We start from the raw sequence: 27730 nt of genomic DNA, 5'->3' as shown, positions 1-27730 counted from the left end.
GTTATTAAAAAAAGGTTGAAACCAATGTTTTATGTGGTTCCATATAAACTTTGCTTCCTTGTATCATGTTACAAGGCATCATGATACAATATTCAATCAAAAATTAGATAACCTTATCTAGGTCTACACAATTAACATGGACTGCTACCAAAGAATTGTGATTAAAATTATGGGATTATACTTCACCTTTTTCAAAGTAAGAGCTTAAAATTGAATCACATAAAGCTAAAAAAATTTCATTTTTAAAAAAGGGCATAAGATTTATTCCTCAGGTTATAAATCCAGTAATTTATACACTCATTAGCAATATAGTGTACTCACATTAGTGATATGTTGAAAATTAAAAGTACACACACACACACCTCTAACTATTGGCTAGCATTATCAATAGTGACATACCATGAGAAAAATTAAAAATTTATTAAATCATACCTGACTTCTGGAGCTAAAAGCAGAGATGTATTTATATTTGGATTGGCATATTTCTTTTCAGCTGTTATAGAACTTTCTTTCTGAAATGTTTGAATGATACACAAACACATATGCAAATAAGGACAAATTTAAATTATACCACTTCATTTATATTACTTAATAAAATTAATAAATCTTTACTGTATATCATTTCATTTCATGAAATATCTCAGCTTCTTTCTGAACATGTGAATCAGTGCTTCCCACATTTTTGATAAGCAGTTTAAAAGATCTCATGACAAATCATATCAGGTTTTGATAACCTTCCTTTGCAGAATATGGAATAAAAAAATAAAATATCCATTTTCAGAAAAATTGCTGCAAGCTAATCAAGAATAAACCACCCCAAAAACAGAGGGTGGGGAATAAAATTTAGATTTTGAAAAGCAGAGAAAGAAAGGTTAAGGATTATATATAAAATGACCCATTTCATCATTTTTCAGAGGGGATGGTAAAACAGTAAGCATCACTTCAACTGAACAAATAATTTCCAGAAAAGCAGGTATACCATTACTTCTTTTGAAAGAGCACTAACATTTAAATAACTTCAAAAATATTCTGAAGTTGTTAAATATAAATTACTCCAACAGACCCATAAAAAAATAAAATAAAAATAACCATTCATAATTGTTTGGACTGCACAAAAGCAAACTAAGGAATGTTTTATTCGAGAAAAAAATTCACACAATTATCAACAGAATACAAACTCTGCACCTTTTCAACCAGCAAGCAAGATGCTAATAAAATAAGGAATCATAAGTGAGATAAAGCAATTCATATTAAGTATTAACTTTAAAAACTAATAGTAAGCTAATAACAAATAATGCCACAACATTTAAATTATTTTTTTAAATCAGAACAGCATTTTACACAAAACCAATAAAAATTTAATAACTTTGCACATTAGTATTAGTAGAGGCATACGATGCAAGAAAGCAAACTTATGCAGCATCAGCAAAAAAAAAAAAAAAAAAAAAAATCCCATTTTGCCCCTGAATTCTGAATAATAAATAAAACTGGTTTGTCTCTCAAATTAATGTGTGCACTTGGTGAAACTAAAGTTTCAATCCTTGTTTTACTGTCACACATCACTCTAAATACACCACATCCCCAAAATGAATTAGGATTATTTCAGTGTGGAGTGAACTCCACACTGAACTCCACTTCAGTGTGGAGGTACTCATTTGCTAATTGCTGCAAGAGAAAAGTTCAAACTTTATTCATAAGGAAATCCCAACACCATTGCAGCTGGATAAATAATGATTATCAGTATTTTATAGGGCAAATTGTTTCAAATAGTACATGCAAAGTGAATCACTCAGTGGCTGAGTTAAAGCAGCAGTATGAGAAACACAAAGATTACAAGTTTCAAAAGATTGAAAGATCTTTTTAAATAATGCTGTAATGAAAACTAACCGGACAAAAATCCATATCTTACTTCCAAACTAAATTTAAGGACCAACTTTTGGTTGAATTAAGTGAAAATTAGTTGGCCTTTAGCTGTATGATTTTTGAGTCAATTTTCATTGCTGTTTAATATATAAGTTATAATGGTGCTTTAGTATTGTATGGGCAAAATGATGCAAGGAAGCCAAGTTTACACAGAAACAAATGGGGGGGGAACACTTCATATGCCTGCTCATTCTAATAATTTCTACACATCTATTTTGCAATCATCCTTTTTCACTTAAATTTGTGTGCTTCATCTGAGAAAGTGTAAAGAGGCCATCAACATTCAGTTTACTAAACCCTTTTAAATCTTAATAATAGATTACAGTTAAGTCACCACAGAGGCATCTAGTTTCCAGAGATTGCAATTTACAGAACTTGGGTTTTGATAAAAAAAATATCCTCTTGTGCCCCCAACTTAATTTCTTAATCTTGTTGCTCCTCTCTGCACCCTCTCCAACAGATCTACATTCTTCCTGAAATGATGATTCTAGATGTGGCCTAACCAGCTTTATACAATGTAGTAATCAATGTAGTGTCTTTGTTAGGAAATGTTGCTGTACATAATTAACAGAACCCTATGAGCTATTCTAAAGCTTGGCTGAAATTCAGACAGAATGCTAGAACAGTAGAAACTCATGAGGTAACAAGACTTTTGATCCACCTGATGGTCTTTAAGGTAACGACTTAAGATGCTTGGATTTTTTTTTTTTTTTTTTTTTGGCTTTAAAATGATTACTCATATGTTCTCATTTTCAAGGTTGTAAGTTTCAAGATTGTAACCCCAAATTTTGTGATGAATTTCTAGTACAGTAATAGTATTTGTCATAGAGTGCAAGGAAGCCACGGGCTTTTGCTGCACAGGAAAAAAAAAAGTAGAGAAGAAAACACAGATTATATGCTTCCCTCTTCACACACTTAACTATCCAGTTGATCTTTCAATTTATTGAAACTGACAGCCTCAACGACCCCGTGAGGGCAACTTGTTCCAAGAAAACTTCCTACAATCTAATCTAAACTTCAACCACAGTTGAAGTTTAGATTAGATTGTAGGAAGTAATTTCAATTTATGGCCCCTAGTCTGGAATTCTTTATAACAGTGAGAAATCCACCTTCAATCATTTTACTAATCCCACTCAGTGGCTTATAAACCACAATCAAGTCACCAAACGTGCCTGGTTGCCAAGCTCTATAGCCCACATAATCAGTCTTTCCACATACAGTCGTCCTTCTGCTGATTTCACCATTCCAGTTGCCTGTCTTTGGACCCTTTCAAGGACTCAGTCATTTTTCAGATGAGGTCTCCATACATCAACACAGTATTCCAAATGTAGTCTTACAATTGCCTTATACAGTGGGATTATGTCCTCCCTATCTCTACAGGATAAGGTTCGATAAATCATTGATAGAACACAGTGGGCCTTCCTGACTGCCTCTTTACACTGTTCAAAAGGCTTTTCATATATGCCCATATTGTAACTGCAGATCCCTTTCCTCCTTCACTGATTTTAATTCAACTACACCAAGCATATAAGTTATTTAGAGGTTGCAATTCCCCAAGTGTAAGACCTTTTTTGAGCAGCATTAAAACATTAAAACATAGCTACCACTTCTCTGATGATCTTTGAAGTCTGTTCAAATCATCTTGAAGCAGCACTGCTTGATAGTGATCATTAACAACTCTGCCCATCTTTACATCATCTGCAAATTTTGACATCACCCCTTTTATCCCTTCATCAATGTCATTTATGAAAATGAGAAACAGTCGTCCAAGAACTGATCCTTGAGGGACCCCCTCCTAATATTACACCAATCTGAAGAATATCCATTACTCACGACCCTCTTCCTTTCCCTTGCAGCTACCCAGCAATCCATCTTAGAATCTTACCAGTAATCCCAACCTGTTCAAGTTTATACAGTAACCTCTCATGAGGAACTGAATCAAATGCTTTGCTAAAATCCAAAAAAACTATGTCAAAATTGTTCCCTAATTCCAGCTCATGAGTAACTGTATCAAAACAGCCTACAAAGTTAGTTAAACATGATTTTCCCTTAACAAAGCCATGTCTTGTGTCCTTCACAATACCATATCTACCTAAATGTCCCTGGATTGCACACTTAATCATTGCCTCTAAGATTTTTCCTATCACTGAAGTCAGACTAATGGGTCTGTAGTTATCAAATTCACATTCAAAACTGATTTTATGTATTGGTGATACCCTGGCACTTCTCCAATCCAAAGAGATCTTCCCTGAGTCCAAAGATGCCCTCACAATTAACCTCAATGGTTCAATACACTCCCTAGCATTCTCCCTCAAAACTACACGGTACATACCATCAGCTCCAGGAGCCTTATTTGCCTTTATGCTCAAAGGTTTTATTAATAAACAATCATCTATAATTACAACATCACTAATTTCATATGGCTCAGCCTCACTTGCACAGTCTCTTTTCAGCATGAATGGTCTTTCGTCAGTAAAGACCGATGCAAGGTACCTATGCAATTCATCCGCAACATCAGCTGGGATATATCTAACTTCTGTTAGATAATCCAGGCTCCTGTACTTTTCATCACTCTATAACTAACCCATGCTATCTTTTTCTGCTCTATTTGACAAGACAGCTCTGCAGTCATCCATTTCGGCATCCTCCTCCAGTATTTTCTTAAAGCTATGTATGCATTCATAGCTTCCACTAATAACATTAGTTCAAGAAGAGCAGCGCCACTGATAACCACTCTATACCCATTACAGTAAATTACCCTTAATCCCACACTACTCCAATTTGTACAGCAATCTTTCATGTGAAACAGTATCAAAAACTATTCTGAAATCTAAGTACATCATAGATCCAATACAAAGCAGGCAACGGGATCCAAAATTTTAGACCGTATTATAAGTGCAGTCCACATCTTAACAAATTTGCACATAAATGTACCGATTTTTAACTGTTAGAAACTGCCCTTTGAAATGACTAACTGAATGGACAAAAATAGATAAAAAAAAGATGTAATAATAATATACATTTTTCTGGATGCTGGAAATAAAGTTCACTCTAATTTTTTGGTGTTTTATTGCTAATAACAAAAATTCACACACAACCAAACCCAAACATGCAAAGCTGAAAAATAGCTGCACTCTATCATTAACAATTTTCAAAAAAATATATAAATAAATAAAGAATAAGCACCGACAGATTAAGATTGTGGAAATAACAACACATGGAATTTGACACTGAAATTGCTGTCTGATATAAGTACTAGATGGAATCTACAAAGTACCTAATTACATTGGTTTTTTCAATAAATGAATATAGAGTTAACTGCAATGTTGACTCAAGTTTCCTCTTTGTGCAATAGGTCTGTATTGAAAAGAATGTCACATTCTTTTCAATAATTGGTTTTAAATTAAAGATATGAATTCCATTTACATTCTCTGATCCTACCCATTGAAGGGCAGTTTCCATGGCTGCTAAAGCCTGTTACTTTAATGGGAAAAGGAAGTAACGTGTCATCTTATGATTGTCACTGCTGTCACAAGATGTAGCTTCAGTTTGGGCCTGGAGATTGAGCATTTGCTGCAATCATCTGGTCACTTAAGTGTTCATAAGTAGGGCAATCATTATTGATATGGATCCAGTCAAAAATGTCAAATGCCAGACTGTGTATCCAGTTCCTGATAAACTGCATTTGCTTCGTCGACGTACTCATGAGCAAACCCATCAAACTCTAATTCCAAGTCACTCTTCTTCCTCTTGGTTTTTTTTTTTTTTTTTTTTTTTGTTCCTCTGAGTCAGGTTTATTTGCAAATACTTCACACAACAAACCTCACCTGCGACACTTCTCAATTGTAGATGGCAAAATGGATCCCCATGCCTTCTGTTCTAAGTCAAAAATACTAGCCAGTGGGAGCTTCTTCAGACATTCTGTTATGGATACTTCCTACTCAGTTATTTGTTTGATTAAATTTTTCCTGTAATGCATCTTGAAGGTCAATATAATGCCTTGATTAAAAGTTTGAATCTTTGAGGTCACATTCTTAGGCAAGTCTCACCACTATCTTACCATCACAGCTTATGAGGTTTTCTGGAGGAGGGTGGACAAGAACCTAAAGCACTTTTGCTGTTGGACTTGTCCAACAGCAAAAGTGCTTTAGGTTCCATAACTTTCTTTCTTAAATGAGCACGCACAGATGGCAAAAAAATTTAATGAAACCATTCCTCGAAAATCTCTGCTGTCTTCCAAGCATTTTTGTTGTAGCAATACAAAAACACTAACATTTCCATGTTTTTGTGGTGAAAACACCTTGATGGCCTTGAGTTTCCAATGCACAGTAACTTTGTGTGTGTGTGCAGGTTTTATTGAACAAAACAGCAGTGTCACCCTATACTTCATCACTTTAAAGTACTGTATTATCAGGAAGCATGCGATAACAAAGTCTGGAACATAGCTGCCTTTTTTGTACGACAACTTTTAATTGTGAGGATACTCATGAGCAGCATTGGTGTCCACAGATCAAATTTCACCTGAAATTGCAATCTGACAAATTCCATGTCTCTTTTTCAATCAGCTGAGCCAGCCATTGCTCACTTTGAATTCTTTCTTGTACGCTTGTACCCTGTTTGTTTGTTTGTTATTTGGTTTTTAGGAGCATTAGCAACTAAGGCCATATTGCTCCGGGATATGCGGTGGTCATTAAACTTTCCGCATCTTCCGTATTTGGTGGTGACAGGCTCGAACCCCGGTCTAATCAAGAAGCGTGTGCTATGCACTGCTGCTCCTTCCCACCTGGCTACGGAGGCACCTCTTGTACCCTGTGCTGGTTGTCTAAGTCTCTCTAGTTTTTTCAGTTTAACTCCTGATAATTTCACCAGATATAAGTGTTCCTTCTGCATGTTCTTGCATGAAACATATGATCATGGCCTTACCCAGTGGGCTGTCACTATCTTAAGGTGCTTTTGCTGAAAACCTTCACTAGCATCAAACTCGCTTTTTGCTTGCAATAGGTTAGCTTTATCTATTATCCATCCACCAAGAGTGGATTCACCACAACTATGTGCCAAAACACCTCTGATTGAGTCTTTCTCCATTTCAGTAAGTTCAGTGCAACAAGCTTTTCTTGAACTGACCATGCATTTCTTTTTCTTTTGAGAACTTTCCATGGACATTAATTTTTTTTATTAAAAAGGAAACGAAAGGGGGAAGACAGACTTCTGTAGCTGCTGCAAGCTGTAAAGTTTTCCTTGAAATTACATCGTATTTTTGATTAGTTAATATTTTAATTTGGGTTTTACAAAAATCTGATGTGTATGGGCTTGGCACACCCAGGGTCCTGAGCTGGATATCATCATTCTCTCTCTCTCTCTCTCTCTCTCTCTCTCTCTCTCTCTCTCTCTCTCTCTGTCTGTCTGTCTGTCTGTCTGTCTGTCTGTCTGTCTGTCTGTCGTGGAAATTTGTTTTGGCTGGGGCAACATAAACCTCAGGCTTCCTTGCACCGTATGGTTAATAATAATAATAAATTAAACAGACTTAGTGATGTTTGTTGGCTTATTTTTTGAGTTTGGTTAGTGATTTTATAAGTTACAACTCGCTACTCGTACCGGTATCGTTTTGGTGCGGGAATATTGTAGCGTAACCAGTAGATCAAAAGAATAATAGGGTTTAAATTGTAAATAAATATTTTGAAGGTTTTAATTACTTTTTAGGCATATATCTTTTGTATTTTATCGTATTTTAGATTAGTTAACGCATTTTTTTTTTTTTTTTTTTTTTTGTTTTACAAACAGATTAAATAGGCTTAGTAGCATTCGTTAGCATATTTTTTAAAGTTAGCTAGTGAATTTGTAGGTTACAACTCTCTGCTCATACCGGTATTTTGGGTGGAATATCACGTCATAGCAAGTAGCGCAGAAGAATAGCAGGGTTTTAATTGGAATAAATAAGTATTTTGAAGGTTTTAGTCACTTTTGGGCATATATCTTTTTAATTTAGCTAAGGATATAGCATAGCTTGATATCATACATCTCAAACTTGATAGTCAGGTATTAGGTAAAACTATATAGTGAAATATGTATTACTGCATTAGCTTAGTATAGTATTGTATAGTCGAAAATAGTATAGTAATCAATTAAATTTATTAACCTTATTAATTTCATCATATTTAAGTGGAAATCATGCCCCAGACTAGAGCAGCAAAGCAACGTGCTGTTTGTTGTTTGTTATTTGGTTTTTAGGAGCATTAGCAATTAAGGCCATATTGCTCTGGGAATATGTGGTGGTCATTCCCTGACCTTTCCACATCCTCCGTATTTGGTGGTGATGGGCTCGAAACCCGGGCAACGTGCTGTAGCTCGAGGGAAAATTGAAGGGGGTGATTCTCAAATGCATCACAGCCTAAAGAAATGTGCAACTTGTGACATTGGCACAGCCTAAAGAAATGTGCAACAATAACTTGTGAAATGTTTGCAGACATATCTAGAACAGGACAAGATCTAGCCGAGGAGGATGTCTTTGTTTGTGCTAGGTGCACCGAGTATCAAGAAATTAGGCACCAAATCAGCATTCTGATGGGCATCTATGAGAGTTTGAAGAGTAGGGTAGATGCCCTCAAAGGAATTGAAATTGGGTGCCCATCAAACTCTCAGCTGCCCAACTCAACTCCAGAGCTCTATCTTGTGCATCAGGCAACACAGTGGCAACCTTCAGGGTAGAATGAGCTGGTCACACAGGAGCTCGTTATTTTCGGTGACTATTGTCAAGGAGATGGGGAATATATTGTGCAAAAACGATAGGTGGTATAGGACCAGGGTATGTCTGCCAGGGAGAAAAACTGATGATGTTGTAGAGCAGATATCATCTTTTAAGGGCACAAAGGGTGATATTGTTGTACACGTTAGCACTAATAACATTAAGAGGAGGAAATCTGCGGACTTACTTACAGGTCAATGTTGCAGGTAAGGATTAATTTGAAGGTGTCTGCAATTCTGCCCAGACACGATAGGAGGGACTATATATGATGAGAGCCTTTTCAATCAATTCAGCCCTGGAGAGACTCATTGGTAGAATTTTTTTCAGTGTGGTCTGGCTTGTTAAGAGATTATTTCTAGAGGAATGGGATACAATTCAATAGAAATGATGCAAGAATATTTGCTAATGCTATTGAGGTAGTGTTAGGTGGGTTGGAAAACTGCTAGCTTGGGGGGGGGGGATTCACAGAATAATACATTAAAGGTAGCCACAGTCAGAGGTGAAAGTGATTCTTGCACTGCTTCTATTGGTATAAGCACCAGCCTGGAAAGCAAGGTACTGGGGATTTCAAGGACTCCTGGGAGTCAAAAGTGGAACAAGTAAATACATGGGTTATGTTCGGGTAACTAAGAGTAAGAACAGTTGCATGTACACAAATGCTAGGAGTATAGTGAATAAATTTTATGAATTTGCAGTGCTGGTCAAGACATCAAAAGGCAGATATTGTTGGGATATCAGAGACAGTGTCACACAGAGATAAGGAATGCAGAATTGAAATTTGGGAAGTACAGTGTGTACAGAAAGGATAGACAGGATAGAAAGGGAACAGGGGTTATTCTGTTAGTTAATAAACACAAAATCTAAGGAAGTGCATCCAGCTGACATGGGTAGACAGCAGTGTTGAGTCAGTTTGGTGTGACAAACATTGGGAAAGCAAATTTGAGAGTGAGTGTTATAGGCCTAATCAGTGGTGAGCTGTGAATATTTTAACAATGGGCTCGCATTTTTGCTGACCTTTTGATGGGAAACATCTTTTGTGGGGGGGATAACTACTAAGTAAATCTGATCAGTCACGGAAGTGATGTCATCCACGGCGACTGCCAGAGGTGCATTCCACACACACACACACACACCACTAGTCTGTGCGGAGCACTCTCTAGTAGTATGATTAGAGCACATGATGCATTTTTCATGACCAGTACGATATCTGGAGTTCTAACTTTTTTAGAATTTTTGAATGGTATGATGTCACAATCATACTTCCTGCAGTAAGTATGATTGCAGGTATTTGTCATATGACTGCAACAATACAAAGATTTGTCAACAATTTATTTTTTAGTCTCACATTTTTGTTACATTCCATTGTTAGGTGCAATGAACAGCTATGTACGTCATTTCAACTAAAAGATCAGGTACCTCAATTGACGCTGTTTTCAGAGACATTTAGATACATTGCAGTGGCAGGTATATGTCCCTTCTTTCGTTATCATAAATCCATTATATCCTGTCTTCCAGAACTTATGAAAATTTGTGAATGATCAATAAAATATTTATAATACAAAAAAATTAATTATTTCATAATTGATATATACAAATCAAAATATCTAAAATAAATGTGAAGGATGTTTCACATAAAACCATCTAACGCACATGCTCAGCAGATGCCTGACTTTTTTATTCTTTGTTTACCAACTAGGAAAATATAATGGATAAATTTTTTCATGATAAAATTTTAATATTGCGAATAAAAAATAACATAAATATTTCCCATATCACAAATAATAAACTATTACAAAACATTCTAGAATATAAAAACAAATATTACATAAAAAACAAACTGTTATAGTAAAGGTACACAAAAATCAGAGATTACATGAAAAAAAATGATTACACAAAATATTCAAGAAAAATTTATTCTAAAAATTACCATACAGAATTTACTTCTTTATTAATATTTGTTCTCGATCTTCTGCTTTGATCAATAACTGAGCGATGATTACGGAGGAAAGATATGACATAACGATCTGGATCAAATTGAAGCAATGGTTTTCCATATAGAAATCAGATGTATGGTCATCATATCTGCAACATGTTTAATTGTCAAAGATGTTATTTTTTTTTTGTTCGTTATTCTTTGTTATTATTCGTTACGATGAAAGCTCGCTCAGTTTTGGCAATGCTAATTGCAATGGTTTCGGGGATATTCCTGGCTTTTTTTCTTTTAATTGAAAAGGGAATTTCACACGATTTTAAAGATAAACTGTCTTCGACAAAATCTCTAAAATCATTAATTTTATTTCATATTTTATTAGAAAACTTAAAATTCTTATTTGTTTTTCATGCCATGGAGACAAAGGTTCTTCCATATTCCACGATTTCGGATAACATATGTTTAAAATTTCTTTCAATTCCTCATCCTCAATGATATTATTATTTTCTTTATTTAATTTAAAATTACTCTGTTGCAGTAATAACCAATCCTTTAAGGATAAAACAATGCAGTTTAATAATTTGTCATGAGGTAATTTTTTAAATGTATTCTTACTTTTGATTTTGATTCCACCAAATTCTTTCGACTTCAACATGCTCTCAACTTGAGCTTCAGAATTTTCAAATTAGCAACAGCATTGATAGTTCAAATAATTAATGAAATTCCAGATTTAAAAGTCGGTTTAATAATCCCGAATATTTAATTTCTGATTCAAAATGGATGCACAAAGCAGGATAATTCTTCCAGAACACAACTGTCATCCGCAAGCTACAAGCTGTCCACTGGGACCGAACAAATGACCGACCTTTATAATTTTCACTTCAAGTTCTTTAGCAATCATCCTCAATCAATCGCGCTGTTTTTTTGGAGATTGGTAATATAATGCACAGTTTTTATTATTATTATTATTATTATTATTGCCTGTATGCCATAATGTTTTGGAAATTTTCTTCACAGTGAAGGCCTCGACACAGTTTCAAAATCAGCCAACATTTCATTTTCGGAAAGTTTATTTAATATCTTAGTTGCCCTCAACCCCCCTACCCTTCGACATCGCTACTGTCACTAGTTCTTTGAATACTGTCCAAACTGTTGGAATCACTCTGATATTCAGCTACTGTGACCATGTAAACTTAGACAGGAGAAATTTACTCAAAGGCATGGATCACTCACTTCTCCGAGACACAGATGACTGCTTTCGGGAGAAAGGGAACCACAACACAGGTTGACCAGATCCATGTCAGGAATACACCTTAATCTTCTGACTGGCTATCGAAAGCATATTGATAGCTGGACTTGTAGGTGGGATAGGTGGCTGCATTGGTTTTACGTGACTAAAATCATGGAACAGTAATCCTTTTAATCCTTAATTCGCCCTTTCTAATTGCCTGAAGGCCAGGGGTGGGAACAATACGTACAAAGTTAAGTCTCTCATAATCCGTTCGTTATATGGAAATTTTCTTCATTCTTCGGAAACTTTATTTTGAGTTCGGTCTTCTATCCACAGATTTCAAGCTTTTTCCATTTTTTTCAAATTTAACATCACGAGTTACAGAGCAAATTTTTGAAGCAATTAGCACGTTTTCACGGACACTACGGCGGATTTTTCCTTCCGATTTCTTGATTGATCGTACCGTTGACTTATTGATTTTATAATGTTTTGCCACTGACGAGCCATTTCACCATTAGAAATTTTGTCTAATAACAGAATTTTACTTGCTAATGTCATCACCTTTGATCTTTTCACAATTCCCTTGTTATTCGTAGCCATATTTTTGTAGGGGTTAGAAAAGAATTTGTCCACAACAGAGTCACTTTCTACTGTTAATACACTCAAAAAAGTCTGTTTACACTAACACACTGCAAAACAGTAGATTTTTCACTTTTGTAAGCATATCAATTTATAAATTGATAAATTTATTCAATTTATAAGCATATAAATTAAAAGCAAATGACGAAACCTTCCATGACAAGCGCATAACACATACTAAACAAGGATTAGCGAGAAACATCCACGCTCGCGATTTTGTCACCCCTCTCCCCCCACCCACTGAGCGCTGTTTTGACCGGGAAAGATGATTTTAGCCACACCCATGTTTTTTTATGGCAGAAAATGTTCACGCCGATTTAATTTAAAATTCACATTTTTTTATGTTTCATTTTATATTAAATCAGCGACCATGAATACGCGAAACCACGAATACAGATATAGCAAATAGCGGGGGTTTACTGTACTTCTAGCATTGCTATCAGTAAAATATTCCTCATGTGAGAAAATAGATATAAAATATCAATTCAGGTTGGTCCCTGAGGCTGTCACAGACATTCTCTTGGGTATGTCGACCTGGGATTCCTATGGCGACTCTAAAACGATGATGGAACTGATATAAGATGACATTCTAGTCGAGTGCACAGAAATTTTGCAAAGTCCGGTAGTTCTGTGACAAACAAAGCCTCTGCTTCCACCTTCACAATGGTGGGATTAATACTAATCCTAAATATAACCCCTATGTGCAATTCTTGAGAACCTTGAGATGAGAGCCTTGTTGATCAATTCGGCCCTGGAAAGATTGTGCAAGGTTCAAGGGGTAGAATTTTTTTCAGCCTAGACTGTACTTGTTAACAGGAGAGATTGCTTCTACAGGGATGGGATACACTTAAATAGAAAGGGTGCAAGAATATTTGCTGATGCTATCGAGGCAGTGTTAGGTGGGTCGGTTGTTGTTATTGTTTGTTATTTGGTTTTTAGGAGCATTAGCAACTAAGGCCATATTGCTCTGCGATGGTCATTCCCTGACCTTTCCGCATCCTCCGTATTTGGTGGTGACGGGCTCGAACCCCGGTCTAATCAAGAATCATGTGCTATGCACTGCTGCTCCTTCCCACATGGCTACGGAGGCGCCCAGGTGGGTCGGAAAACTGCTAGCTTGGGGGGAGACAAAGACCAATAGATTGACAGTAGCCACTGGCAGAGGTGAAAGCGATTCTTGCACTGCTTCTATTAGAATGAGCAGAAGCCTGAAAAACAAGATGCATGATATTTCAGAGACTGCTGGGAGCCATTGCGGTACAAGTAAACACATGGGTTGCGTTAGGGTAGCTAAGAATAGAAACAGGTGCAGGTATACTTGCGTGTACACCAATGCTAGGAGTTTAGTATATAAATTTGATGAATTTGAGGTATTGCTCAAAACATCAAAGGCAGATATTGTTGGGATATCAGAGACGTCGTGTCACACAGATATAAGGGATGCAGAACTGCAATTTGGGGAGTACAACGTCTACAGAAAGGATAGACAGGATAGGAAGGGGGAAGGGGTTATGCAATTAGTTAAGAAACACATAAAAACCAAGGAAGTGAAGCCAGTCGACACCGCTGGACAGTGCAGTGTTGAGTCAGTTTGGAGTGACATAAGCATTGGGAGATCAAAATTGAGAGTAGGAGTGTGCTATAGGCCTAATGACTCTGATGAGTATAATAAGAAACTGTACAGGGAAATAGAGTGGGCCAGTAAATCAGAGAGTCTTATAATGGGGGATTTTAATTTCCCAGATATTGACTGGAATTTGTGGGTTGGTCACTCACACTAGCAAGGCTTTTGTGGATTTACTGGATGATTGTTTTCTACATCAGCATGTTCGGGAGGCAACTAGAGGGAGTAATACTCTGGATTTGATTATCAGTAGTGATTCTTCATGCATTAAGAATCTGCAGGTAAATGAACCACTAGGTGGCAGTGATCACAGTGTGCTGAAGTGGGATTTACTCAAAGAGGTAACTACCATTAGGGGTAAAGGGAAGGGTTATTGCTTCCGTAAAGGCGACTACGATGGACTGAGACAGTATTTAAATTCTATACAGTGGGACCTACTGATGATGTTACCAACAGCAAATTCAAAATGGGAAGCATTCAAAGAACTTATCTTGGAAGCTACTAGGCTTTACATACCAACTAAGAAATATTGTTCAAGGTTTAGGCCAAAATGGATGTCAGATGAACTAATGAGGCATATGGCAGAGAAGAAAAATGCATGGGATACTTACAAATTAACACATGACATAGAAGCCTATGATAGATACAAGTTGATATGCAATCAAGTTACAAAGGAGGTTAGGCAGGCGAAGGCAGATTACGAGAAATCCTTGGCAAGGGATGCAAAGAAAAACAGCAAAGAGTTCTTTACTTATGTAAACTCTAGAAGGAAGGGGATGAATCAGATTGGTCCACTTGATATTGATGGGTCAACTGTTGATGATCCTGCTCAGGTAGCTAACAAACTAAATGCATATTTTGCATCGACATTCACATATGAGGAGTTATTCAGCGAGGGGAATGCCAGAGGTGTATTCAACTCTAGCAGTAAGCTACAGAATCTTGAAATAACTGGGAGTAAAGTGGAGGAGAAACTGTTGAAGATAAACACAAGAAAGGCACCCGGGGTGGATGGGATCTATCCAGTTATATTAAAGGAGGCAGCAAAGGAAGTAAGCAAACCCTTAGCCATAATTATGAGAGCTTCCTTGGACTCAGGGGAGGTACCCATAGACTGGAAATGTGACCCCAATTCACAAAGGAGGATCAAAGGCTGACAAGTAATTATAGACCTGTGAGCTTAACTTCTGTTCCAGGAAAATTAATGGAGACACTGGTTAAAGAAGCACTGCAGGATCATTTAGACAAGACTTCAGTTATAGCTCGGACACAGCATGGTTTTGTTAAGGGGAAGTCTTGCCTGACCAATTTGATTGGATACTATGATGCAGTCACAAAAGAACTGGATGCAGGGAATAGCTTTGATATTATATACTTGGATCTTAGAAAGGCTTTTGATACTGTTGCACATGGAAGACTGCTACACAAATTGGAGCAGTGTGACACTGGAGGCAAATTGCTGCTATGGATAAAGGGGTGGTTGAGGGGGAGAAGACAGAGAGTGGTTATCATGGGACACTGCTCATCGTGGACTAATGTTATTAGTGGAGTCCCTCAGGGCTCAGTGTTGGGTCCATTATTGTTTTCTGTATTTATAAATGATATTGATGATGGTATATCAAGCTTAATGTCCAAGTTTGCAGATGATACAAAGGTTGGCAGGGTTGTCAAGGACACTACTGACACTATGCTACTGCAACAGGATCTGGAAATGTTGAGCAGATGGGCTGAGAGGTGGCAAATGAAGTTTAACATTGACAAATGTAAAGTACTACATATGGGAAACAATAACCCCAGAATAACGTATCTACTCTGTGGTACTACACTGACAGTGGTAGAGAACAAAAAGTACCTGGAGGTAATTGTGCAGCCAGATATAACGTTTTTTGAGCAGTGCAGACGGCCTGCAGGAGTAGCTCATGGTGTCTTGTCAATGATATACAGGAATTTTTCTAGCAGGGATAAGAAGGTGATTATCCCCTTGTATAAGGCAATGGTCAGGCCACACCTTGAGTACTATATACAGGTCTGGAGGCCTCATTTTAAGAAGGATGTAGAGCTGTTGGAACGAGTACAGAGAATGGCAACAAGATTAGTGAATGGAATGAAGGGTTGCTCTTACGAAGAAAGGGCTTAAGTTTTCCAAATTACAGTGTCTGGAGACTAGGCACCTGTGAGGTGATCTGAATGAAGTGTATATAAAGCCTTGAATGGCTTGAGAATGCTCAATGCTGATGGGATTCTTACTCAGAATAATCACCTGAGAGGGCATAAATTCAAATTGAGGAAAGACAGATGTAGGATAGATGTGCAGAAGTTTGCCTTCAGCCAGCGGGTAGTTTGTTGGTGGAACAGACTTCCATCCTTTGTTGTGGAAGTTGATAGTCTAAATAAATTTAAGGTTGAGCTGGACAGGTATTTGGAATGAACAGAGAGGTGAAATGGGAGAGTTTTTTTTTTTGTTGTTGTTGTTGTTTTTTTTTTTGGCTGATGCTGCATAAGCTTGCTTTTCTTGCATCTATGCCTCTACTAATGCTAATGCATGACCTCCACACCTTTTCTTACTACCGAACTGAATATGTCGTGAATTGTTAAACTAATAGAACAAAGTTATGTGCCAAAAGATCTAAACCTTCCAAACATTTCCTCGTTCATTTCACAAATACATATGGTCCCAGTTCCAATTTAAATGATGTCCATTTCCAGTTAGAGTCTGCCAAACCCCTGTGTACTTTTTCTGAAAGAATCCCAATTATCAGTTGAATCAACAACTGGTCATATCAGCTGTCGTATTATTCACTGTATGATTCCTTTGGCTTCAAAGAAATATGTCTGCTCTAATATTCCCTATCACATACCTAGTAATTTCAAATCCCCACTTTTTGAATTTTTCTAGCTTAAAATTTTCCTACCCCATTCTGTCAAATTCATCTGCTGCCTCAATCATTTTTCCAACTCCACTACTGATGTGGAAATCATTGACTTCCACTCTTTCAAACTTGATTTTCTCCAGTCTGACTTTCCTAACAGCGAGATAATTTTCCTTGGTGATTTTAATGTTCACAAAGACCCAGCTCACCAAGATGCTGAGGCTTTTGCAATTACTAATGATCTCGCACAGATTGTTCATTTACCAACCAGTATACCAGAGAATTCTAACTACACAGCCAACACTCTTGATCTTTTTCTCATAAACTACACTTCTAAGTATTTTTCTGGTATTTTTCCTTCTGCTTGGAAATTAGCTCATATCCAATAAGTTCTTGAAAAAGGTTACACATCCCTCCCATCCAATTATCATCCCACTGCACTTCTCTTTCTAAAGTAACTAAGAAATCTATTACCCACAAACTCCTAAACTATCTAGAACCCTTCCATCTGATCAACAATCGCCAGTATGGATTCTGTCGGTGTCAATGCACTGGTGGGATACTGGCTTAATTTACTCATCTATGAACAAATTCAGTGGAGAAGTTTGGAAAACTCAAGTAGTGGCTCTTGACATTTAACCCCTTCCCAGAACATTTTTTTCCGGAAAATGTGCCGTAACGGATCGACTTTTTTTATTTTACAGATTAAAAGTATTCATCATGCAAATACTCATTGTATAGTTTTTTTGTGATTTTTATTAATTTTTTCATAGAAAATACATGGGAGTAATTAACCCATTTGGGCTATCCCGAGTTATCTCGTGTATGCCAAAAAAGTGTGCAAATTATACAGATTTTTTTAATAAATTAGTGCTTGAGCTAAAAGAAAGGAACAGAAAAACTCTTTATTACTCATTATATAAATAAATTTAAAAAATTAAGTGGAACACACAAGCAGTAACCTCCTGCCATAAGCAATGATCACAAACTAACTACATTCTGACACACAGCCGCCCCAAGTGAATAGGCGAGGTAAGCATCACTTACAGGCGGCAGTTCAAGAGGGCACCAAAATATTTTGATATTGTTTTTGTGAATTATTTTCGTGGGTTCAGTATTCTGCATTTAGGATGGCAAATTATATTTTACTTACTGGCGGCACAGGAACGCACGCTACTGTTCTTCCATTGCTGTACAATATAAGTAAAACGAAAGCCAGTCATATACAGCCAGGCGTAAGAAAATTCTGAGAAATCTCGGGATTTACCTGGCTAATGCAAAATTAGCCAGATAAATGCCCGAGAAAATGTGTTTCAATCCTAAATTTTGGAGGTATTATTGTATCCAGAGACATTTCATGTAGTTCCAAATAATTTTTTAAACTAAAAACGAGATATCTCGGGATAATCCATTAAGGGGTTATCAGGCTTTTGATTGTGTTTGGAATAAAGACCTTCTAAATAAGCTTCAATCTTTTTTTTCACCAACTGTTTTTTGTAATTAGGTATCCAGTTTTCTTTCTGTCCTCTCACTGCAATTGATGATAGATAGCGCTCTGTTTTTTAAGTTCTTCACTAATGCTGATGTTCCCCAATGTTCTAGTCTTTCTCCTACTCTTTTCCCTCTTGTATATCTTCTTCAATGACCGGAAATCATATTCATAGCTTTCCTGATAGCACCACATTGCTTTCCACTTTGAAAAATCATGTCCTGCACAAACAGCATGAACTTTTTGAATATACCTTACCAATTCTGGATGGAGGGGCTATCTCTGAATGGATTGTCTGCTAACCCCTCAAAGTGCAAAGTAATCTCTTTCTCATCCTGCAGATCTCCACAACTAATAAGTACCGAGTACACAATTAACTCTGAGATCATCGAACGGTGTGACCAAGTTAATGACTTGGGGATTCTCTTCACCAGCAGTGCAAAATTTGATGCCCATGTCCTTAAAATCACCAGCAAGGCATTCAAAACACTGCGATTTATAAAACGGAACACCTACAAGTTCAAAAAGTACAGATATGCTATCATTTTTTATAAAACTATAGTTCTCCCAATCCTTGAATTCAGCTCACCAACCTGGAATCCTCACATGAAAACTTTAATTAAGAAAATTGAAGCAGTCCAAAATAAATTTTGTCCGTTACCTTAGATGCTTATTTAATTGTAATATAAGCATATGAAAATGTAATATAAGCATATTTCTAGATGCTTATATTACATTTTCTCCCCTTTCCTTCTTTTTTTTTCCTTCAGCCCAAAAGAAAGCAAAATGGCCTTTGAAATGTCAGCTACACCCCTTTTCAAGTGAACTGTTTGTGCATGCATGCTTGGTTACATATTATTTAAAAGAAAAAAAACAGTATTTCATTTCATTAAATACTATTTACATATAATCTATCAATTTCTCAAATTTCACATTTTGCTGATGTTTTCAACAACATGAGAAACTCACAACATGCTGTATTTAGAATTGATTAAAATAAATTTAAAAAGCATAAAAAGAAAAATATAAAACACTATAACTGAAAAATAACATTGCTCTGCATTATGTTTTCTGTTTGGAACCATCTGCAGCACTAGCACTACTGCTGTTCCAATGATGTTACAGGCATTTAACTCTTTACAAATGGCTACATTTATCCACAAGCTGATCAAAGCAAAGAAATATTGCTTTCAATCGAATGATTCATTAAAAACTTAAAGACATTGTGAAGACAGATTTCAGATTTTTTTTAATGAAAACCTCAAACAGGAGATGTATTAGGACCTACAGTAATTAGCACCATGCATGGGTTGAAGGTTGAGAAGACAAAATATACTTGCTGATATCAGACTTGAATTTTTGTAGATTTTAATTTTCAGGAAATACGCACAAAGGAGGGTTTGTTCAGAAGACGAAAGTTAAATGAATAAATGAGAAAGAAAGTTGGTTCTCTGAGTTTGAAGTTGAACAATAAAATGATGTTGAGTGGTTGCAGCATGTGTTCAGACTGGTTTGGAAGAGAGGGTGGGAATTATAGCAGCCAATTCAGAAGACAGTGCCCATGGAAGTATCTATAGAAAATGCATGAAGCAGAAACAGAACATCTATAATATAGAGAGTAAAGAGACATTGTTAGAGATGGGTCATCAATTAACTTAACTGCCCTCTTCTGAATGGAATCTAGAGGCCTGACAGAAATTTTGAGGGCACAGCTGAGTTGTGGGAACAGTATTCCATGATAGGACAGACTTGCAATTTGTACAGAAGGAGCAGCTCTTTGAAAGAAAAGTATCACTGAGAGAGAAAGAGTAAACCCAGTTTTTTAGATGCAGAGGAAGCATTATTTGCAATATGCTTATTGCCAAGAGAAATTTAGAAGTCAGGGTAATCCCTAATAGAGAGTTGTGTCCTTGTCTAGAAATCTGAGTGTTATCAAAGATAGGAATACAAGCATAAGAACCCTTTTTGTGAGATATACAAGGACTGAGTTTTAGAAGGATTGAAATCAATTTATCTTTCCCCACTGGAGAACCATGTGGATATCAGTATTTAAGGAACTGGTAGTGGATATTTGAGAAGTTGAACCTGTTTGTGCAGAGGATGGTTTCTCAAACTGGAAGTTGGAATGAAATGTGCTGTCATCAGGAAAACTATGGATATGATTTCCAGTTGGTGGAAGAAAAGTCATTAATATACAAGAGGAAAAGAGCAGGAATAAGAACTAAACCTTGGGGACACCAGCATTAGTGAAGAGGCTAGAAAACAGAGAGCCATCAACTACAGTGAGCAACCAGAGAGAAAAAACTGGATACCCAATTACAAAACACAGTTGGTAAATCATAAGATAGAAGCTTATTTAGAAGATCTTTATGCCAAACATAATCAAAAGCCTTTGAAATGACAAGAGCAACTGCTTGAGTTTCACAAACTTTTCCACTGAATTTGTCTATAGATTGGTAACATAAGCCAGTATATCACCATTGCATCCACACTGGTGGAATTCACACTGGCGATTATAGATCAGATGAAAAGTTTCTAGATAGTTTAAGAGTTTCAGTAAATAGATTTCTCCATTACTTTAGAAAAAGAGGAGAAGTAAGTGCAATGGGACATTATTTTGGACAAGAGGGATTTTGTCACTTTTTACAGGAACTGATTGGATATGAGCAAATTTCCAAGAAGGAAAAATACAGGAGGAAAAAGAAAGCATAAAAACATGACACACAATAGGAGTAAGCTCAGAAGCACAGCTGTTTCAGTAATAGAGAGATGGGTACTGTAACGCCTACATTACATGTGTTTCAACTGGTAAGGCTGAATCACATGTAATTATTGATCTTGGATGGTAAGGCTGAATCACATCCAAGATCATTGCCTTCAAGATATCCATGTCTCTGGTTACCAAAAGTTTCTGCCACAGGTAGCAATGGCTAGCCCAAAGTCACCTAAGTGGTATTCCCAGAATCATGTTTTTCCGCAATCAGCTGGTTCATGCCAGCTCTGAGCACATCCAGCATCACCTTCCATGATCCTTTGATTTAAATTATTACTATCATCATTAGCCATATGGTGCAAGGAAGCCTGAGGCTTTTGCTGCACCAGCCAAAAAAAATTTCTGAGTTACCGAGAGAGAGAGAGAGAGAGAGAGAGAGAGAGAGAGAGAGAGAGAGAGAGAGAGAGAGAGAGAAGTAGAAGGAAATCACCAAGGAAAAGAAGAACGATTATATCCAGCTCGGGACCCTGGGTGTGCCAAGCCCATACTCACCAAATGTGAGCCCCTGGGGTTAAATTCTGCTGGATATCCATTTCTCCAGTTACCAAAAGGTTTCTGCCACGGGTGGCAGTGGTCAGCCCAAAGCCACCTAAATGGCATGCCCCAAATCAAACATTTTTCTGCAAAACCAGCTGGTTTACGCCAGCTCTGAGTACATACACAATCACCTCCCATGATCCTTTGGCGATCTCCTTTCTCAACTCTGTATTTCTTTGTTATGAAACAGAAATGTCATTTCCATGTCGCAAAATTGTGACAAATTGATTTTACTACCATTTGAAATTTAGTAGGTGCAGCCAAAGATGTGCGGTCAAAAATGAAAGGTGATAGTTGGAGAGAATTAAAATAGTAGAGATAAAGGGGGGGGGGATAGTATTAATGGCACCCACCTAGTTGAAAGGGGGGACAGAAGAGGATCCCCTGGTTAGAATGCCCATCCTAACAACTGTCAACTCTGGTTGGGAGTTCACAGGTGGCAGTAGGGTTACCCACCAGGCAAAGGGGGGGGGGGGGGACAACAAGGTTGGAGTGAGTGACAGAATAATAAAGGATGATAGAGAAAAAGTCCCTACGTTTGAGTGCCTGTGTTTGTGCTCTATCCCGCACAGGCCAAGGGACAAGCCCAGTTGGCAAGTGTCAGCGTCCCACACCACGCCAGCTAACTAGCAACAGCATGGTATCTGCTTGGATGTGTGGGGGGTTGTTGCTGTTTTTTAGGAACATTAGCAACTAAGGCCATATTGCTCCGGGAATATGCGGTGGTCATTCCATGACCTTTCCGCATCCTCCGTATTTGGTGGTGACGGGCTCGAACCCTGGTCTAATCAAGAAGCGTGTGCTACGCACTGCTGCTCCTTCCCACCTGGCTACGGAGGTGCCATATGTGGGGGGGGGAGAGATTTTAACCACTCATAATCGTCATTCACTCTGCTCTCATTCTGGTTTTATAATTTTTCGTACATTTTATACTGTTATTGTGCTTTTTTCTTACATTTTATACTGTTAGGTTATAATTTCTTTTCCTCCCATACACATCCATTTCTTTTAACACGGGGGAGGGGGGAGAATGCAGTGGTGTGTAGTGTACTTACTATACTAAGTATCTAATAATTAAAATTAAGTGGCTAAAGACTAAGGGTTAGTAAATACTTATATTAATCAATATGTGGTTTGTACCCTTTCACACTCACAGACATACTCTCATTTATTCTGCTGGCACTTCTCATTTACTCAGTTCTTTCTTACTGCACTGCTTGCCCCAGGCACTTCAACATGCTAATAATTTTCAGTTAAAATGCAGCCCGTTCTGAAGATCTTGCAAGTCAAGGGTGTGCAGTGTGTGTTGTTGTTGGTATATAGCTGAGATTGTATTAGTATTCCTAATAAGTATATTGTTAACTATGTATTCTTGCAGCCAATTTTGTTCATTCTTTCACTAATTCCCATTTACCATAACACTCAATTACTCACTCTTGCTAGGTTACTCTCTCTCACCAAAAATAACATTCATTCCCTTTTACCACAATTCCTATTTCATTCTATCATTCAGTGCCCAGCTCATTCACTCAGTCTTTCAAACTTTCATTTTCTCCTTTCATTCATTCTTCTTTCATTCTACATTGAATCCCCTTGCTGCTAGATTACTAATATTTTTCAGCTAAGCTGCTTCCCTGGCTGCTGTACATCTCCCTCCACTACATGTTTATTTGTTTGGTGTAAGGCAGGGTAAACCTGGGGATCCCTAGTCAATCCAGTTTAGTCAAATTTGGGTATCTGTCAGGGAGCTGATACAGCTACCCTGTAAGTTTAAAATGTCATCAACTGGGCGTGGTGAGAGACATTGGCACTTTGGCTATGGATTGTTGTTCTGCTGTGGGGGCCATAAGGCCCATCTCTTTCAAAAATTATTTGAAATGCACCTACGCATTTCAAATACTTTGTGTGAAGCTTGTGAAAACTTTATAATTATTTTCTTCTTTTATAAATAAGTGTTATTATCCCCTGTGTAGGTAAAGGCAACAAGATTATAGACTATCTGATCTGGAAGCCTCCTAGAGAGTTACCAATAGGTTCCATCAGATAGTGACCAGCAGCGAACACTATTTTAGAGCTGTACCCTCAAAATGTAAGGAAGATTGGATGTCCAACATAAAAGATATCAGTCATACTGCATGATGGAAGGGATGGGGCATTGCCATCTCTTCCATCATGCTGTATGTAAGAGATGGCAATGCCTCTATTTCCTCTGGAGACTAAATACGGGTTCCACCACTTCAAGCCTCCAATAAGCAAAGTTGTGGTATTGCACCGGCTGATGACTCATCTGCCACCTAGCAACACTAAGGGGGCAGCATTCCTTAGTGTGCTGTGGGTGCCACACCTCGACCCCCACTCACATTGGTTCGTACCAGGGTAGTCACCTCCAGTATACTAGGTGCATAGTTCAGGATTTGCAGATGGGGATTATACCCATAGTTGTTATCAGTCCCACCATTGTGAAGGTTCAAGAATACAAGCAGGGATTTTGGCTGCCACAGACCAACCAGACTGCTGAAATTAGGCCCACTTCACTTGAGTGCCACCTGAATATCACTTTAATCAGCATTTTAGACTCCCAGATCACAAGCCTAGCTTGGCATACCTGAGAGAATGTCTGCAACAGTCTCAAGGACTATCATCAGATAGCCTCAATTAGTAACCATGTACCAAAGAGTGAATAAATGCAACCAATCTAAACAGTCCTCTGTGACAGCATAATGGTTTCCCACTTATCACTCATTTGGTGTGTGTGTGTGTTCACGTACCAAAGGTGGTCCCTAAGCACATGCCCATCTCCCCTAGAATTTCTGTGATGGTACAGATAAACTGTAAAAAACTTTTAGAAATTCCTCCTGTCATAGATAGGAGGAATTTCTAAAAGTTCTCTTCAATCAAGGCTGTAGTTATCTCAATAGATTATCTCAAGCAAGGGGAGCAAGCTTTTTCTGGGTTTTTCAGCTGGCATAACATGCAAAATCAGCTCACAATGTCAAGACACAGTCTAAGTGACTGATGAGCCTAAAACCCAACAGAACCCAGCCAAGAAGTGTTCAGAAAAAACTCCTGAATGGAAATGTAACTTCATTTCATAAATAATAAACCCTTATTAGTAAGCTGCATGGGCTTAGTACAATGATATAATAAAGAATCAGGTTAGTATTTCAACAATAGAATCCCCAGACAGTTCGAACAGAAAGACATAACAGAGTAGCATTATTTTCTAAAACTATTTATTAAATTTTCAATGATTGATTACCTGCAATGAAATAGTACTGCATTTCTTTATTATCTCATAAAATACTATGAACAAATAATAGCAGCATTCCTAAATTAATGAGTTTCAGTAAGGAGTAAAATAAGCACACAGGATTGACAAGATATTAATCTAAAGCAAAAATAATTGCAATATTTCGTGAAAGTATTAATTTTATTTATTAAATTCAAATATTTATCTACTATTCTTGAAAAAGTGAAGTAGAACCAAAAGCTAAAACTTCTGATTAAAAATATAATTGTGCTAACATCAAAGTAAGCAGCCTATCTGAATGGAACATGTCAAATTTAAAGTTCACTGATATAATTTACAAAAAATACTTACTAGTGACATTACAGAGTTTGGATGAGATGTTAAGCATAGACCTGAATTACTCTCTCTTTCTCTGCTTTCCTTCAAAAAGATGTAACTGATATTAATTAAATTAAATGATAATTTTGATTATATAAATTTTAACAGAAAAAAAAAATTGATACCATTTTTTATATTTTATTTATAGATTTTATTTATTCTATAGCAAACAATAAGCATTAATTACAAATAAAACCAAAGTGATTCTCAAATATAAATTATGACTTAAAATATTAGTATTTTTCTAAAAAAAATAACTCGGAGTTTCTAATTATATCATTTTTTATTTATATCTCAATTTTATTATTTTTATGAATTTAATTTTACTGTTTTTATGAATTTAATTTTACATTTAATTTTTAAAAATAAGTTAACAAACCTTAAAATCTTTTATTCTGTTTGTGTGCTATCATAATTAAGTAATTAAAACTAAACAGGATAAGAATGTGCAAACTATCACTTTTCCTTTTACAGCGTATTGCCTAATTTATTACTTTACTTTAAAAATTTTTTGCCAAACTTAAGGAGTAAAGAAATTATCCTATTTAGAATATGGACTCCAATTATTTACTGTTATAAAACCTATGCTCGGAATACAACTTTTATCGGGTACTACTTTCTACTGTTTAATAAATACTAATGTAGTTTTAGCACCTTTTTCACAAATAGTGAAAGAATAGCTATTAAACTCCATGCAATAAAGTTTCCTCTTTGGTAATAATAAAAAAATTGTTAAAAAACAATGTCTCAAAAAATTTCTAAAAAATATTTTAGTAATTGCTCACATTAAGCTTTTATAATTGAATTTTTAATGCTATTAACTACTTGTTTTTGTTATTCAGAAAGAAAAAAATGCAAACTACTGTGAAAAATATAAAAAGTTAGCTGAATTATACATTCATGCACTGCAAAAAAAGTATGTGAATTCTTCAAATTGTTGAAAAAAAAATTAATATCATATTACTAGTTATTCCTATGATTACCAAAAACATGTTTAAATTTCGGATTAGCTTTTACGAAAATTAATTTGTGAGCAAACTGCAAAGACACAGAAATTTAGAATGTGAATACAAAATCACAAATCACAGATTCCCCCCTTCCTCTTTTTAACTATAATCCAAATGAAAATCAAGTGACTGGCTACTTATCTTGATCTTTTATTATTGCTCATCCATTTCAAAAGTTATGTGTAAGCAAAATTAACATATTCTGTTCATTTTACCTGTAGTGACATAACTATTAACTATGACTAACAGGAAGCTGGCTGATAAGCTGAATAATTATTTTGCATGTGAACAAGTCTTTAAAATTGGGGCTTATTATGTACTACATCTAATATTTACTGGAAACTGAATTGTTTTGCAATAACAGAGAAAGGGCTGCAAAAGTACTTATTCGCTAATGCAAGGGTGCTCAACCTTTTGGAAGTCGTGGGCCAATTTGAAAATTTGATACATATCGTGGGCCATAACAATAGACAAATCTTATATGCCGCTTTTAGGCTCTAATTCAGAAGCAACACCTAAGGGAAAATTTGTTGAGTAAAAACAATTAAAACCAATTGCAGTGTTGTCCATGCACTTTACTATACTGTGATTCTTTAAATTTTGACTTGAAAATATTGCCCATGAGAGTTGTTTCTGATTTCGACTCCATGTAATAACTCTGTTTTGTAAACCTAGGGATCGTTTAAATTTTAAAAGAACAAAACCAACTGCATTTATAAGCAAATTTTATTACAATACATAGCAATGAAAGGAATGAAATTTCAGTTAATGAGAAAACTGTTTATTTTTTACTAATAATTCAATGTCAGGAACTATTTCTATGGTAGCTAATCAGAAGCAGTGCTCCAGATGACAATCAGTAATTTTTGTCCTCAATTTTGACTTGGAGTTCTGTCTGTAGAAAATTTTGACACTGTCAATGATTCAAACCCTTCGCTCGGATGAAATTCACAATGTCTGTGATAACTTTCATGACATTTTCAAAACCGAGAGATCTGGCACACAAATTTTCCTGGTGAATGATGCAATGGTAGCTGGTAAATCTGCTAGTATCTGTTTCTTGTTCTTTTTTTTAAAAGTGCTACCAATCCCGCTTTTGTTCCAACCATAGCTGGGGCTCTATCTGTCACCAACCCTGCGAGGTTTTTCAAACTGAGGTGACATCTAGCAAGAGTCATTTTTGTAGCTTCCAAAATGTCTGTTCCCTTCGTGGTTCCTTTCAAGGGACATAAAGCCAACAGTTCTTTAAAGACTAAGTTTGTCATTGATACCACGAATAAAAATAGCCAACTGAGCTGTACCGGTAAATCCGTGCTTTCATCCAATGCCAATGAGTA

General features: G+C 36.5%; 1 protein-coding gene across 6 annotated transcripts in view; it reads right to left on the bottom strand.

The window, feature by feature from the left end:
- The window catches only part of LOC150075131 (uncharacterized), a 215691-nt gene that overhangs the window by 125554 nt on the left and 62407 nt on the right, over positions 1-27730 (bottom strand). For 5 of the 6 annotated variants that reach the window (XM_090388846.1, XM_090388848.1, XM_090388844.1 and 2 more), the window contains 2 exons: positions 25360-25428; positions 433-512 (listed from right to left, as the gene is read on the bottom strand). In XM_090388846.1, the coding sequence (XP_090244972.1) occupies positions 433-512; positions 25360-25368 (89 nt within the window). In that variant the 5' untranslated portion in view covers positions 25369-25428. The remainder of the gene's footprint in view (positions 1-432; positions 513-25359; positions 25429-27730) is intronic. The other variant, XM_090388847.1, reaches the window with a different exon arrangement.

Source organism: Mastigoproctus giganteus, chromosome 14 (genome assembly GCF_048544385.1).
Source record: "Mastigoproctus giganteus isolate SK-2022 chromosome 14, ASM4854438v1, whole genome shotgun sequence".
In the NCBI taxonomy this organism is placed as follows: domain Eukaryota; kingdom Metazoa; phylum Arthropoda; class Arachnida; order Uropygi; family Thelyphonidae; genus Mastigoproctus; species Mastigoproctus giganteus.
The sequence above is the reverse complement of the archived record's forward strand: the minus strand, read 5'-3'. Positions and strand labels throughout refer to the sequence as shown.